A 16065-nucleotide genomic window follows, 5' to 3' on the forward strand; every position below is an offset into this window, starting at 1 on the left:
ACAGTGTGACGCGGCAGCTAAAAAAGCCAATGCAATTCTGGGCTGCATCAATAGGAGTATAGCATCTAGATCAAGGGAAGTAATAGTGTCACTGTATTCTGCTCTGGTCAGACCTCACCTGGAGTACTGTATCCAGTTCTGGGCACCACAGTTCAAGAAGGACACTGACAAACTGGAACGTGTCCAGAGTAGGGCAACCAAAATGGTCAAAGGCCTGGAAACGATGCCTTATGAGGAACGGCTAAGGGAGCTGGGCATGTTTAGCCTGGAGAAGAGGAGGTTAAGGGGTGATATGATAGCCATGTTCAAATATGTCACATAGAGGAGGGAGAAAGGTTGTTTTCTGCTGCTCCAGAGAAGCGGACACGGAGCAATGGTTCCAAACTACAAGAAAAAAGATTCCACCTAAACATTAGGAAGAACTTCCTGACAGTAAGAGCTGTTCGACAGTGGAATTTGCTGCCAAGGAGTGTGGTGGAGTCTCCTTCTTTGGAGGTCTTTAAGCAGAGGCTTGACAACCATATGTCAGGAGTGCTCTGATGGTGTTTCCTGCTTGGCAGGGGGTTGGACTCGATGGCCCTTGTGGTCTCTTCCAACTCTATGATTCTATGATTCTATGATCCTACTCATGTAAAAACAAGCTGATTCCCACACCGTCTGCGGGCCAGATTTAGAAGGCGATTGGGCCGGATCTGGCCCCTGGGCCTTAGTTGGCCTACCCATGGACTGGGGCGACCAAGGTGTGAATCCCACCCCCCAATCTCAGCCATGCAATTTCAGTGAGTGAACTTGGGCCAGCCGCATTCTTTAACTGCCTCACCTCGCAGGGTTGTGGTTTTCCCACAGATGGGCGCATACACATGATGTACGCAGCCTCGAGCTCTTTGGATTAAAGGCCCAGATATAAATATAATAAATAAACGAGGAAAGGAGTACTTGTTGCCGCAAACAAGGTTGCCAACAAACACGATAAGAGATGTTGAAACATCTCTTACCAGTAATAACTAAACAGAACTTACATGTATTATTATTGATCATAGTAATATACAGAAGAAGCTGGTGTGTATACAGTGGTACCTCGGGTTACATACGCTTCAGGTTACAGACGCTTCAGGTTACAGACTCCACTAACCCAGAAATAGTACCTCGGGTTAAGAACTTTGCTTCAGGATGAGAATAGAAATCATGCTCCGGCGGCGCAGTGGCAGCTGGAGGCCCCATTAGCTAATGTGGTGCTTCAGGTTAAGAACGGACCTCCGGAACGAATTAAGTACTTAACCCAAGGTACCACTGGAGAGGTTAAGAGCCCTGCACAAGGGCCTGGGAGACCTGGGTTCAAATCCCCAACCAGCCCTTACCAGTCTCTCTGAAACCTAACTTTACTTCACAGGGCTGTTGTGAAGATCAAATGGGGAAGGGGAGAACCATACATGCACTGAGCTCCTTGGTAGAGAAGTGGCTTGAGAATGCAGTAACCAGGGATGCGGGTGGCGCTGTGGTCTAAACCACTCAGACTCTTGGGCTTGCCGATCGGAAGGTCGCCGGTTCAAATCCCCGCGACGGAGCGAGCTCCCGTTGCTCTGTCCCAGCTCCTGCCAACCTAGCAGTTTGAAAGCATGCCAGTGCAAGGAGATAAATAGGTACCTCTGTGGTGGGAAGGTAAACGGCGTTTCTGTGCACTATGGTTTCTGTCACTGCTCAGTTGCGCCAGAAGCAGTTTAGTCCTGCTGGCCACATGACCCGGAAAGGTGTCTGTGGACAAACGCCAGCTCCTTCAGCCTGAAAGCGAGATGAGCGCCACAACCCCATAGTCACCTTTGACTGGACTTAACCGTCCAGGTGTCCTTTACCTTTTTCTTTTTTTACCTAAATGCAATAATTATATATTTATACACACACACACCATTATTGGAGTAACTAGACATGAGAAGGGGTTAATGTGTGAGTGCAAATCACTCCAGGCATGAGCTCATCGCAGGTGCAAGGTCAACCAGTTGCTATGGCAATGGCCCAGCGCCTTGCCTATATCTGTGATGACTATAGCTCAGCTTAGTTTGTGCGCCGTCATCCTTATGCAGAGTGCGCTAGTCTTGAATTGCTGGAGTTCATTTGGAACAACCGGGATCTGTTGCCAACCCGACAAGCTGTAGCTATATCTATGCACTGTTTTGCTGAGCCTTCTCTTCTGCAACAGCAACCCATTTGAACCTTTGCTGAGTGGGACTGGGAGCAACTTTCCCCTGCGTGGAAATGCATGTCTCCTATCAGATCTCCCCACCGACCACCCCCAAGGTCAGAGCAGTGCTTGCGATGATGCCATAAGACTCGCCCGCGCGCTCTCCGAGATCAGGGTCAATTTGCAAGAGCCGGACTTTCCTCCGTCCGGCGACGCCTGGAGCACCTCGGAGAGGGGCAAGAGACGCGGGTCCCAGCCTCCGATCCGATCCCTTCGCGCTCCTCCAAGGTCCGCACTCTCCTCCAGCTTGCGCGAGTGCGCAGGGAGGGCGCGCAAGGCTACCTTTGCCTGGGATCGTCTCCGCCAGCTTGGAGGCTGCAGCAGCCAAGAAGACGCGTCTGCACTTCGGGTGAGTAGGGTTTACCTTTAGAATTATACATGTTGCATTAAAAAAAAAACCTTTATTTTTATTTCCGCCTGATCTGAGTCAAATAAGAAAAAAACCCCATAAACATAAAAATCTCGCGCGCGCCCCCAAATAGCGAGCAAGCTTGCGAGTTGCTCAGAGCTCTTCTTCCAGCTGTTAAACAAAGCGGGGAGTGGCGGGTTGGTCGAGTGGAGGGGGGGGGGCCAAAATGGCGTCTGCAGGATTTCCTTTAAAGATGCGATGTGGGAAGGGATTTTGGTCTTTGATGGATCAGGCTGTACCCGGGGAAAGCGCCACCGCATGGACCAAGAAACACACCGCGGTTCTTCCCGCCTGCGATTGCGCGCAGGTCCGAGAAAGTGAGAGGGACGGAGTTGGCATTCTCAGAAACCTTAGTTAGAAATAGACACACGGCAGTGTTTAGATTAGCAAAGATGGAAATTAATTTTAGGTTTAAAAAGAGAGAGAAAGGGAAAAAATTAAATGCACATTGGATTGTATATGTTGAAAATGTTGAAACTTAGTAAAAATATCATTGAAAGAGAGAGAGGCTCCATGTTAGGCAGTTGTTAGTATTGTCTAGTAGAGAGAATGAAGCCTTTCCTAGAAAAGGGAAGAAAAGAGTTCTTGAGAAGCTGAAAGCTTGCTCACTATTTTTGAGATGTTGCACCTTGCCCCAATAGAAATAAAGTAGTTCCTGGCTGAGGGTTTTCAATTCCTTTTCAATGGACCAGTTCTTTGGCTTTTGTGCATCTTGCAGAATGGCAGAATCAGCTGTCCAGAAGTGGGTTTCTATCCCCAAGGGGCTTTCTACCACCTGGGCATGGGCCTCCTCAATAATTTGGGTGGCAAATTGCTGTTTACAGTGACTGTAAAGTGTGACATCGCTTTTGGTGTGGGATGTAAGGAATAGATGTGGTAATCTTCCATCTTTCAGCCACAGAGAGATGGCCACTTCATGAGTTATCCTGTCCGAATTGGTAAACCTGTCTTACCTGGGAGCTCAAGGGTAGAACAGATAGTTTTTTTGGCAGAAGGTACCTGGTGTAATCTTAGGTTTGCTCCAGCAGGAAGGCAAAGACCTCGTAGCCATTGCCAGCTTGACTGAATGAACAGGAGGGGCCAAGGGTGCGACTCAGAGTAAGGAAGCTTCCTAGTGCATCAGTGTTGGAGCAACTGGACCTGAGAAGGGGTTCATTTCCTTTCTGAGCATAAATCACCCCATGGATCAGTTAATCAAATGTACAAGGTCAGCCAAGCCAGTTGCTATGATAACAGCCCAGTGCACCAGCTATATCTGCAATTAATGTATTTCAGCTCAGTTAGTGTTTGTCAGTGCAAGTCAGAGTCTGTTGCTTGTTCAGTGCTGTCTTGAATGGCTGGAGTTTATTTGGAGCCACAGAGATACTTTGTACTTGTATGTATCTGTATCTATATCTGTATCTGTATCCGCAAAAGCTTACAAGCTGGATGTCCTGGAACTGTTACACTGTTACTTCTGCAGCAGTAAACTATTTGGACTTTAAACTGCTTCCATGCGGTGACTGGGACTTGGAGCAACTTCCACTGTCCGAGCAATCAGTGCTGAAGCCATTGAGAATTTCGCCCCTTCCTTTCTTCCCACAATGTGAAGTTAGCAAATGGCTTGTCCCTTTTGGGGGTGCGATGTCGCATTGAACGTTTATGCTTCTGAAAATGTCCCCTCTTCACCCTTTGCTTCACCCTCCTTAGCCCCACAGAGTGAAAAAAATGATATCCAAGTCTCAGATGAGATTGCCCCCACCTTCCAGGACAAGGCAAGATGTTGCACAACAGCCAAACCAGGTAGGAGATCCTCTGTAAGCTGATTGGTGGGTGGGAGGAGATGGGGGGGGGAGCAGGACCTAATGCAAGGAGAGTCAACCAGGCAGGGAACAACCCAATGCACCACTTGTTTGCTTCTTTTCCTCCATCCCTCTCCCCTTGTGAATGTAAAAAGACTTCTTCTGGATTGGATGAAAAGATCCATCTAGTAAGTGGGACAATTTACGGCAGAAATAACTTTTGGAAGAACGTTCTACAAGATCCACAGACTAGTTTACCCAGGACAATGGATGGAGGTTTGCATTTCTCATTCACAGAGCAAGAAGTATGGGAATGTTTACAACCCACGCTTTACAATCTCCATTAATACAAATCTTTCTTCTGTGTGGGGCATTTCCGGAGTGGGGCATCTGGGGCAAGTCTACGCAGGAAGCAGATCACGTGGGGGTGGTGGAAAACTGAGCATTTTGAATGCCCTCCCCGGTACAAAATGTCCTGCACATCATACTGCACAGACATCTCACAGACTAGAACACGTCGGCCGACTATGCTAATTTTCTCTGCATAGGGAGGGTATTGTTACTGGTTTTGTTTTGTTTTTTGTATGGAGGAGTATTCTGATCACCCACTGCAATCTGAATTGGCACATTCCAGAAAACTTTTTTAAATATCACACAACCTGGTGTTTTGCATTTGGAGTTTTGGGCAGAAAAAACATTGGCCTGTGTTGCTAGGGCTTTGGAGAGCAATGCATAAGTAGATGCGGCTTCAAGTGGTTTCTGTAAGTTGAGCTGAGTAAGATGCCCTCTGGGGTGGCTACTTTCTGTTCTGTGTCTGTGGCTGAGACTTTTGAAAGGGATTCTAGAGTTGCAGAGTTCTATCCTTTTGAAACGTGGGTTGCTCTGTGGCCTAAACCACTGAGCCTAGGGCTTGCTGATCGGACGGTCGGCGGTTCGAATCCTCGCAACAGGGTGAGCTCCCGTTGCTCGGTCCCTGCTCCTGCCCACCCAGCAGTTCGAAAGCACGTCAAAGTGCAAGTAGATAAATAGGTACCACTCCGGCGGGAAGGTAAACGGCCTTTCCGTGCGCTGCTCTGGTTCACCAGAAGCAGCTTAGTCATGCTGGCCACATGACACAGAAAAACTGTCTGCAGACAAACGTCGGCTCCCTCGGCCAGTAAAGCGAGATGAGCGCCGCAACCCCAGAGTCATTCGTGACTGGACTTAACTGTCAGGGGTCCTTTACCTTTACCTTATCCTTTTGAAACCATATGTGAGAAATGAGATGAGGGTCTCTTTGTCCTTGCAGGGGCCGGTGGTGACCTTTGAAGATGTGGCTGTGTATTTCACAGAGAGCCAGGGGGCTCTGCTGGATCCTGACCAAAGGGCCTTGTACAGGGATGTCATGTTGGAGAATTATGGGAACGTGGTCTCGTTGGGTAAGGAGCTTCTGTCTTCATTACGAAACAACTGAATGTCTTCAGGGCAAATAACGACTTTATGTATTTATTAATGTCCTAATTTCTTAAGGTTTTTTAAGGTCAGATTGCATGATATACTTACCTTCTTGCAATGTCACGGCAGGCTGTTCTGAGCGAAGACCAAGACATTACATTGTTCGTGCATCTGCCCCATTCTTTAGCATTCTTTAGATCATTTAAGGCCGTACGCATGGGGTCAGGGATTTACAAGGCTTACTGACCACTGTACATTGAAATGGGTTATAAATCAAGAGTAACACCAGTGCAAAATGGCAGAGATGGGCATGGGATTTTGGAGGAGCTCAGTTTTAAGGCGAACCACGTAGTGCAGGGGTCAGCAAACTTTTTCAGCAGGGGGCCGGTCCACTGTCCCTCAGACCTTGTGGGGGGGCCGGACTATATTTTTTTTTGGTGGGGGGGGGGATGAATGAATTCCTATGCCCCACAAATAACCCAGAGATGCATTTTAAATAAAAGCACACCTTCTACTCATATAAAAACACCAGGCAGGCCCCACAAATAACCCAGAGATGCATTTTAAATAAAAGCACACATTCTACTCATGTAAAAACATGCTGATTCCCGGACCATCCTCAGGCCGGATTTGGAAGGTGACTGGGCTGGATCTGGCCCCTGGGCCTTAGTTTGCCTACCCATGACGTAGTGGGTAAACAAATACAATAGCCAACATGTTGCCTAGGAAAAAGTCTTCTGACCTTTAAGTTGCTGTAACAATGCACAGTGCAACCCGGAAAGGAAAGAAGAGGCGTTCAGGGATATTTTTTAAAAAATAATTTGCTGTTATTTTTATAGATTCAGGAAATTCAGCTATGTATTTGATGGTGAATTGTGTTGTGAAAGGGACTTTTGGGGCTTGTTTTCCGGAGCCACTTTGGGGGGTCATAGGATGAGTTTGTGGGGGTTGATCACATGCTTAGACATTCTCTGTTTTTCTTTCCTGAGAAGGAACTCCATTCGCCAAACCTGAACTTATTTGCCAGCTGGAAAAGCGGGGAGAGCTGTGGGTGCCAGATTCTCAGGACTTGGATGAAACAGAGAGTTCCAGCTCCAACTCAGGTGAGGGGTTTTGGGAAACCAGGAGACCATGACTCTTTCCAGATTTCTGGGGAATCTGGTCATTATCCTTTTAAAATGTTAGGATTTCCTCCTAATTTAATTATTGTACAGCATCTAGCCCTTAAGCTGCATTATATTTATATTTTGAGAGTTAGTGTTTGATATAGGGACGTGGGTGGCGTCTGAGCCTAGGGCTTGCCGATCAGAAGGTCGGTGGTTTGAATCCCCGCGATTGGGTGAGCTCCCGTTACTCGGTCCCTGCTCCTGCCAACCTAGCAGTTCGAAAGCACCTCAAAGTGCAAGTAGATAAATAGGTACCGCTCTGGCGGGAAGGTAAATGGCGTTTCCGTGCGCTGCTGTGGTTCACCAGAAGTGGCTTAGTCATGCTGGCCACATGACCCGGAAGCCGTACGCCAGCTCCCTCAGCCAATAAAGTGAGATGAGCGCCGCAACCCCAGAGTCGTCCGCGACTGGACCTAACAGGGGTCCCTTTACCTTTTTTAGTGTTTGATATACAGTGGAACCTTGGAAGTTGAACGCCTTTGAACTCGAATATTTTGGCTCCCGAATGATCGAAAATTGGAAGTGATTGTTCCAGTTTTCAAACGTTTTTCGGAAACCAAACATCCAGTGTGGCTTCCACAGCTTCCGATGGGCTGCAGGACCGTCCTGCAGCCCATCAGAAGCTGTGCCTTGGTTTTCGAACTGTTTTGGGAGTTGAACGGACTCCCAGAATGGACTAAATTGGAAAACTAAGGTACAGTCATACCTTGGGTTGAATGCGCTTCGGGTTGAGTGCGTTTGAGTTGCGCTACGCGACAACCCAGAAGTAATGGAGTGCATTACTTTCGGGTTTCGCCACTTGCGCATGCGCAGACATTCAAAATTAAATCATGCGCATGTGCAGAAGCAGGGAAAAGTGACACGTGCATGCGCAGACGTGCTGTTGCTATTTACGTTTGCTTCTAGATACGAACGGGGCTCCTGTACGGATCCCGTTCGTATCCAGAGGTACCACTGTACAACTGTACTGGCATTGTGGGAGAAGGAAGAGGTGGGTGTTGACGGGCCTCTTCTTAACCTTATGTTAGTAGCTGAGTTTCCACCTTCTAACTCTTAACATGTTTCAATCTTCTTTATCCTCCAAAATAAATATTTTTTTTACCATTTCCCTCTTATCTCAGCAGGTCTGTGCAGTCAAAATAATTTATATTTCACGTGGGGGTTGCAGTTAACGCAGATATCTGCCCTTGCCAATCGCCAGCAAATGATGGAAGGAGAGAAACTGAACAAATGTATGGACTGTGGGAAGTGCTTTGCTCGGAAATCAAAGCTCGTGGAGCACCAGAGAGTCCACACAGGAGAAAAACCATACCAATGCTTCGAGTGTGGGAAACGTTTTGCTTGGAAATGGCCGCTTGTGATACACCAGAGAGTCCACACAGGAGAGAAACCTCACCAATGCTTGGAGTGTGGGATGTGCTTTGCTGAAAAGCCAAAACTCAACAGGCACCAGAGTGTCCACACTGGAGAGAAGCCATATAAGTGCTCCGAATGTGGCAAAACGTTTGCTCAGAAATCGTACCTCATGATGCACCAGAGAATCCACACGGGAGAGAAGCCATTTCAGTGCTTGGATTGCGGCAAAGGTTTCGCCCACAAATCTAAACTTGTGAGCCACCAGAGGGTTCACACGGGAGAGAAAGCGCACAAGTGCTTGGAATGTGGCAGATGTTTCGCTCACAAATCGTACCTCGTGATGCACCGCCGAACCCACACGGGAGAGAAACCTTTCGACTGTGTGGACTGCGAGAAGTCCTTTGCTCAGAAATCACACCTCACGATCCACCGCCGAACCCACACGGGAGAGAAACCTTTCAAATGCCTGGCGTGTGGGAAATGCTTTGCCGATTCCTCTGCCTTTACGGGACACCAGAGGGTGCACACCGGTGAGAAAACCTACAAATGCGCGCAGTGTGGGAAGTGTTTTGCTTGGAAATCAAACCTCACGCTCCACCAGAGAAGCCACGCGACCGAGGAAGCGTGCAAATGCTCCGAGTGCGGGAAATGTTTTGCTCGGAAATCGCACCTCCGCAGCCACGAGAGGGTCCACAAAGGGGAGAAACTGTACAAATGTTTGGAGTGTGGGAAATCCTTTTCCTGGAAGTTGCATCTTGTGAACCACGAGAGAGTCCACGGGGGAAAGAAACCACATACGTGTTTGGAGTGTGGGAAGTGCTTTGGTCAGAAATCGCACCTCACAATCCACAAAAGCGTTCACACAGGAGAGAAGCCCTTTAAATGTTTGGAGTGTGGGAAATGTTTTAATCTCAAGTCCCGTCTTGTGGAACATCAAAGAGTTCATACAGGAGAGAAACCCTACACATGCAAGGAGTGTGGAAAGGCTTTTGCTAATAAATCAAATCTCCAGACACACCTGAGAGTCCATACAGGGGAAAAACCGTTCAAATGCCTGGAGTGTGGGAAGTGTTTCACTGTGAAATCTAGCCTCGTGAAGCACCACAAGGCCCACACAGGAGAGAAACCTTATAAATGCATGGAGTGTGGGAAATGTTTTGCTTGCAAATCGCAATACATGATGCACCAGAGGATCCACACGGGAGAGAAACCCTTTAAATGCACGGAGTGCGGGAAATGTTTTGCTCGGACGTCATACCTCAAAAACCACCAGAGACTCCACACTGGGAGGAAGCCATATAAGTGCTTAAAGTGTAGGGAATGTTTTTCTTTGAAATCAGCCCTTCTCAGACACCAGGCAGCTCACACAGATGACGGGCCTCATGAATATTCATCCCAGTAGAGATTCTTCACACCTGAGAACACCAGGTGAGACATTGTTATATTTACTTCCACATGTCATAATTTTGGCTGGCAGGTTTAATTATGTCTATGGAGCAGAGATTATCCACTGCTGAGCAGATCAACACAACCTGCCTTAAATGATCGTTCTTCTTTAATTAATTGATTAATTAGTTTCATTTCTATACCATTCTTCATCCGAAGATCACAGGATGGTTTGCAATATAAATACTAAAATACATAACATAGTAACAAAGTCAAACAATACCCTCCCTCCTCCACAAAAAAGTAGTTTAAAAGCCCATTGTTGTTGTTTAGTCATTTAGTCGTTTCCGACTCTTCATGACCCCATGGACCAGAGCATGCCAGGCACTCCTGTCTTCCACTGCCTCCTGCAGTTTGGTCAAACTCATGCTGGTAGCTTCGAGAACACTGTCCAACCATCTCGTCCTCTGTCGTCCCCTTCACCTTGTGCCCTCCATCTTTCCCAACATCAGGGTCTTTTACAGGGAGTCTTCTCTTCTCATGAGCTGGCCAAAGTATTGGAGCCGCAGCTTCAGGATCTGTCCTTCCAGTAAGCACTCAGGGCTGATTTCCTTCAGAATGGAGAGGTTGGATCTTCTTGCAGTCCATGGGACTCTCAAGAGTCTCCTCCAGCACCATAATTCAAAAGCATCAATTCCTCAGCGATCAGCCTTCTTGATGGTCCAGCTCTCTACTGGGTCCATACATCACTACTGGGAAAACTTTAACTATACAGACCTTTGTTGGCAAGGTGGTGTCTCTGCTTTTAAAAGGTCACAGATTGTTTAATTAGCCAAAGGGCAAATTTAACCTGATGAGCTAGTTTACTTCATGAAGAGAGGGTTTTTTCTTTCTTTCTTCTTTTTTTACATGGGGAAATATCGTATTTTCCGCTCGATAACACGCACCTGACCATAACACGCACATAGTTTTTAGAGGAGGAAAACAAGAAAAAATAATTCTGAATGAAACAGTGGATGTATCATTTTTGTGCTTCATGCTGTGGCCACAGACATGTGATTTGATGGTGAGTTTGGGGTAGCCCAATGCAAAAATCCTGAGAATCCATGTGGATCTGTGCTTTGTAACCATGTTTTTGCACCATTGCAGCCCCAGGCAACAGTGGGTGCGTGATTTTTTTGGTGCAGGCTGTAGCCATGGATATGCTATGTGATCTGATGGTGAGTTTGGGGTAGCCCAATGCAAAAATCCTAAGGATCCATGCTTTGTAACCACGTTTTTGTACCACTGCAGCCCCAGGCAACAGTGGGTGCGTGATTTTTATGGTGCAGGCTGTAGCCATGAACATGCTATATGATCTGATGGTAAATTTGGGGTGACCCAATGCAAAGATCCTGAGGATCCATGTGGATCCGTGCTTTGTAACCACGTTTTTGCACCATTGCAGCCCTGTTTTTGCATCAGATCATTGCTATGTGATCTGATGGTGAATTTGGGGTGACCCAATGCAAAGATCCTGAGGATCCATGTGGATCCGTGCTTTGTAACCACGTTTTAAGTGGGGAGGGAAGGAAAAAACATAGAAGGGACAAGGAGCACAGAGAGGGGTGTGCGGAGAAGCAGCTGGCTAAGAATGCAGCAGAGGGGTTTTACCGGAGGGAGGAAAGGAAGGCAAAAGTTCCCCCACTCACCCACCCAAGCCAGCCAGCCAGCTCGCTCTCTCCCCCCCCCCACCTGCATGTAGCCTGCGAGTCCCTAGACGCAGCAGCAGCAGCACCACCGGAGCACGGAGAGGAATTAGAAGGAAGGACGCTCTGCTTTCCCCTCTGCTTGCCTGGAGGGGAGGCGTTTTCTCTGCTCTTTGTTCCGTTTGAGCAAACACAGTAACGAAACAGAAGAGGGTGGGCAGTAAGACCCTGAGGCAGAATGCAGGAAAGCAACAGCTTTCTCTCTGGGAGGCTCGAACGCACGTGTGGCTGCCTGCAATCAGTTTACCACACCGAGAATGAAGATAAACTGGTAAAATAAGGGGGCTGGGTTAAAGCTAAAGGGAAAACCTCAAAGATCCCTCAAGAACAAGGCAGGGGTTCAGGGCTCCCAAAGCCGAGCTGCAGCCTTAGAAGGGAAAAATGGGGCTTTCGGAGGTGGCTTTTACTGCCCCGCTGCTTCCAATTTTTTAAAAGGCAAATTGCAGGAGAAGATGCAGCAGTCAGTCACTCTCTCACTCCCTCCAAGCACCCACGCTAGCGAACAAACACACAGGCAACCACACAGTCACAAAGCACACACACTAGCAAACACACAGTCGCGCTGCAGAGTGGCCAAACCTCCTAGCAAGCACTTCCCTGGCTTCTGCTGACCGCAACGAAGACGACCCTCGAATAAAATGTGTGATGCACTCGGGCCAGTTGGCTCCAGGGACCACACATTTGCTCAATAACACGCATAGACATTTCCCCTTACTTTTTAGGAGAAAAAATCTGTGTGTTATAGAGGGGAAAATACGGTAATTGATTAATTAGTTTCATTTCTATACCATTCTTCATCCGAAGATCACAGGATGGTTTGCAATATAAATACTAAAATACATAACATAGTAACAAAGTCAGACAATACCCTCCCTCCGCCACAAAAAAGTAGTTTAAAAGCCCATTGTTGTTGTTTAGTCATTTAGTCGTGTCCGACTCTTCGTGACCCCCTGGAGCAGAGCATGCCAGGCACTCCTGTCTTCCACTGTCTCCCGCAGTTTGGTCAAACTCATGATGGTAGCTTCGAGAAGACTGTCCAGCCATCTCGTCCTCTGTCGTCCCCTTCTTCTTGTGCCCTCCATCTTTTCCAACATCAGGGTCTTTTCCAGGGAGTCTTCTCTTCTCATGAGGTGGCCAAAGTTTTGGAGCCTCAGCTTCACGATCTGTGTTTCCAGTGAGCACTCAGGGCTGATTTCCTTCAGAATGGATAGGTTTGATCTTCTTGCAGTCCATGGGACTCTCAAGAGTCTCCTCCAGCACCATAATTCAAAAGCATCAATTCCTCAGCGATCAGCCTTCTTGATGGTCCAGCTCTCTACTGGGTCCATACATCACTACTGGGAAAACTTTAACTATACAGACCTTTGTTGGCAAGGTGATGTCTCTGCTTTTAAAAGGTCACAGATTGCTTAATTAGCCAAAGGGCAAATTTAACCCGATGAGCTAGTTTACTTCATGAAGAGAGGGTTTTTTCTTTCTTTCTTCTTTTTTTACATGGGGAAATATTTTTGGCTGACTCTCCTCCGATGTCCTCAATCTGAAGCAGTACAGTCTAGGATTCCAGTCTTCATTCTGTGGAATGGGAAGATCAGGTTTAGCTCAAAATGTTTACCTATTATTATTATTATTAATAATAATTTATTAAAATTCTACACCGTCCTTCATCTGAAGATGATAGGGTGGTTTGCAATATAAAAACACAGCCATATATAGCATAATAAAAAACAAGAACAGTCCCCCCCCCAGTTTAAAAGGCCATAGATTATTTAATTAGCCAAAGGCCTGGGAGGAAAATAATGTTTTTGCCTTAACCTAAAATATATGTAATGAGGGTGCTAGGCAAGCCTCTCTGGGGAGAGCATTCCACAAGTGGGGAGCCACTGGGAAAAAGGCCCCGTTCTCGTGTTGCCACCCTCTGGACCTCTTGCAGAGGAGGCACACAAAGATGATGAACACAGGGTCTGGGGAGAGTCAGACCTTGAGTTATTGTGCCCCTGAGTCATTCAAGGTTTTATGAGTCAAAACCAGTACTTTGAATTGGGCCCGGAAACTAATTGGCAGCCAATGTAGTTGGGCCAGGATTGGTGGTATATATATATACATAAATTAGATTATGTTTTTTATTAGTTTTCAATTACAATAATCTAATAGTAGCCTCATTATAACAATGCCAAATTATAATACTAATACCAATCATTCAGATACCAAATTATATAATTTAGGTCCCCCCCCCCGGTGTGCTAGAATTAATGGTTTGATAATTTACTTTATTTCTGCGTTCCAAAATCTTATTAACACCCCAGTCAAAATAACAATCCCTTATACAACAACCACAGTGTTAACGACTTCCATTTGTATTAAATGATTAATGAAGCTACAGGGGAAGCGTTCAAGCTATATCCTTGCTCTTCCTGTGTGTGGCAATTATTCTGTCCGTGTTGTTTCTTGTAAAATATTATGTCTGTCTTTTCAGAAGCAGACCTTTGTATAACATGTTGCAGTACTCTAATTCTCCTTCTATTTCTTCATCCCAGCATCTTATCCAAGAGAAATGCTCTTCTGCAAAGTCCATGGGAGCACTGAGTTTTGGGAGAAGATAGAGAAGCCACTCGAGAAAGAATATTGTCTGAGGAAACAGGCTTTGCCAAAAAGATGGTTGAGAATGAACATATTTCTGCAAAGTGAAGGCATTATGAGTGTTTGACGCAGGTCTGAAAGTACATTTAACCTGGGAGTGTGTTTGTGTGTGTTTATAGATTGATGCTTTTATTGCTATCTACCGGCACTTCAGGCAAGATTTTCCAGATCTGGGTAGGATGCAGTTAATCACTAAAAGCGTATCTTTATTAAAGTGACAAAAAAGAAGAAGTTCTAAATTCTTATAGCAAATTGTCTGCTGTTAGGACTTGCCGATCAGAAGGTCAGTGGTTCGAATCCCCGCGATGGGGTGAGCTCCCGTTGCTCAGTCCCTGCTCCTGCCAACCTAGCAGTTCGAAAGCACCTCAAAGTGCAAGTAGATAAATAGGTACCGCTCCGGCAGGAAGGTAAACAGCGTTTCCGTGCGCTGCTCTGGTTCGCCAGAAGCGGCTTAGTCATGCTGGCCACATGACCGGGAAGCTGTCATCTCGGCCAATAAAGCGAGATGAGCACCGCAACCCCAGAGTTGGCCATGACTGGACCTAATGGTCGGGGTCCCTTTACCTTTCCTTCGGGTTAAGAACTTAATTCATTCTGGAGGTCCGTTTTTAACCTGAAACTGTTCTTAACCTGAGGTATCACTTTAGCTAACGGGGTCTGCCGCCGCGCTGTAATTTCTGCTCTCATCCTGAAGCAAAGTTCTTAACCCGAGGTACTATTTCTGGGTTAGCGGAGTCTGTAACCTGAAGCGTCTGTAACCTGAAGCATCTGTAACCCGAGGTACCACTGTAGTTGACCTTAAGTCAGAGTTGGGTTTGTAGCCTGGATAAGAGGAGACTGAGAGGAGATAGGATAACCATCTTCAAATATCTAAAGGGTTATCCCATGGAAGATGGAGCAAGCTCTTTCCCCCCTGCTCTGGAGGGACACGAACCAATGGCTTCAAGTTACAAGAAAGGAGATTGTGACCAAACATCAGGAAGAACGTTCTGGCAGTAAGAATGGGCTCCCTTGGAAGGGGGTGGACTTGTCTTCACGGGAGGTTTTTTAAGCAGAGGTTGGATCTGGGAAGCTTTAGTGGAGAGTTTTGCATCACAAGGGTTTGGACCCCAGGGTCCCTTCCAACTCTACAATTCTTTGCCACTATGTCATTGAATGAAAAAGGGGGGATATCCTATCTTTAGGAAAGATAGGGAATTTTTAATGACTGATGTTTTAATGTATTTTTTAATCTTTTGTTGGAAGCCACCCAGAGTGGCTGGGGGAACCCAGCCAGATGGGCGGAGTATAAATAAATAAATATAAATATCATAATAACGAATGAATGACTGTTATTATTTCGGTCACAGACCAGTTCCAGCCCACATACAATATCAAGGAAGTCATTATTAAGTAGTGGGTTGACAAAGCAGACGACACAGAGATTTCTCCAAGTGGTTCTTTATCGTAAGCTGGAACTGAACTGAACAGCAAACAGCTCAGCCGGCCTGTTTTTATAGGCAGCCGGCGGTCAAGATTGTAACAACAACAACCCAGGGTTTCCCGCCTAAATTAACTGACATGGACCTGAGTGAAAACTATATACATGATACCCCTGGTGGCCAGGGTGAGAACTTCAATACATAACAGTCATAAAACACGATAGGGATACATTTGAGTTTGAAATTAGGTATAACAGGGACAATACAGATATAGCAACAGTTAAAAAATATATAAATTAAAACTTAAGCACTAACATATAACCTAAAATTATCATTTAAAACCTCAATCATTATGATAGCACAGCTTGTTCCCTAAGTTTTATGGCCATCGCACAGAATTTGGCTAGCCTTAACGTGATCTCAGGATTCTTGTCCTCTACCAGGAATTTTAGACATTGAAGTTCGGATTCATAATAATAATAATAATGATG

At 46.3% G+C, this 16065-nt stretch overlaps 2 protein-coding genes across 3 annotated transcripts in view; both read left to right on the forward strand.

Moving 5' to 3' along the window:
• The window catches only part of LOC309337240 (vespryn-like), a 411113-nt gene that overhangs the window by 80655 nt on the left and 314393 nt on the right, over positions 1 to 16065 (forward strand). The window lies entirely within an intron of this gene.
• On the forward strand, positions 1704 to 14610 carry LOC309336701 (uncharacterized protein). 2 transcript variants are annotated; one of them, XM_081852891.1, is made up of 6 exons: positions 1704 to 2585; positions 4335 to 4427; positions 5715 to 5844; positions 6853 to 6963; positions 8148 to 9810; positions 14051 to 14610. In XM_081852891.1, exons 2-5 carry the CDS (start codon positions 4353 to 4355, stop codon positions 9782 to 9784), a joined length of 1953 nt encoding a protein of 650 aa, XP_081709017.1. In that variant the 5' UTR covers positions 1704 to 2585; positions 4335 to 4352; the 3' UTR covers positions 9785 to 9810; positions 14051 to 14610. The 2 variants fall into 2 exon arrangements, with proteins under 2 accessions (XP_081709017.1, XP_081709018.1); XM_081852892.1 differs by having other exon boundaries at positions 8151 to 9810.

Source organism: Podarcis erhardii (assembly GCF_964252035.2).
Source record: "Podarcis erhardii genome assembly, chromosome: 2".
Lineage (NCBI taxonomy): Eukaryota > Metazoa > Chordata > Lepidosauria > Squamata > Lacertidae > Podarcis > Podarcis erhardii.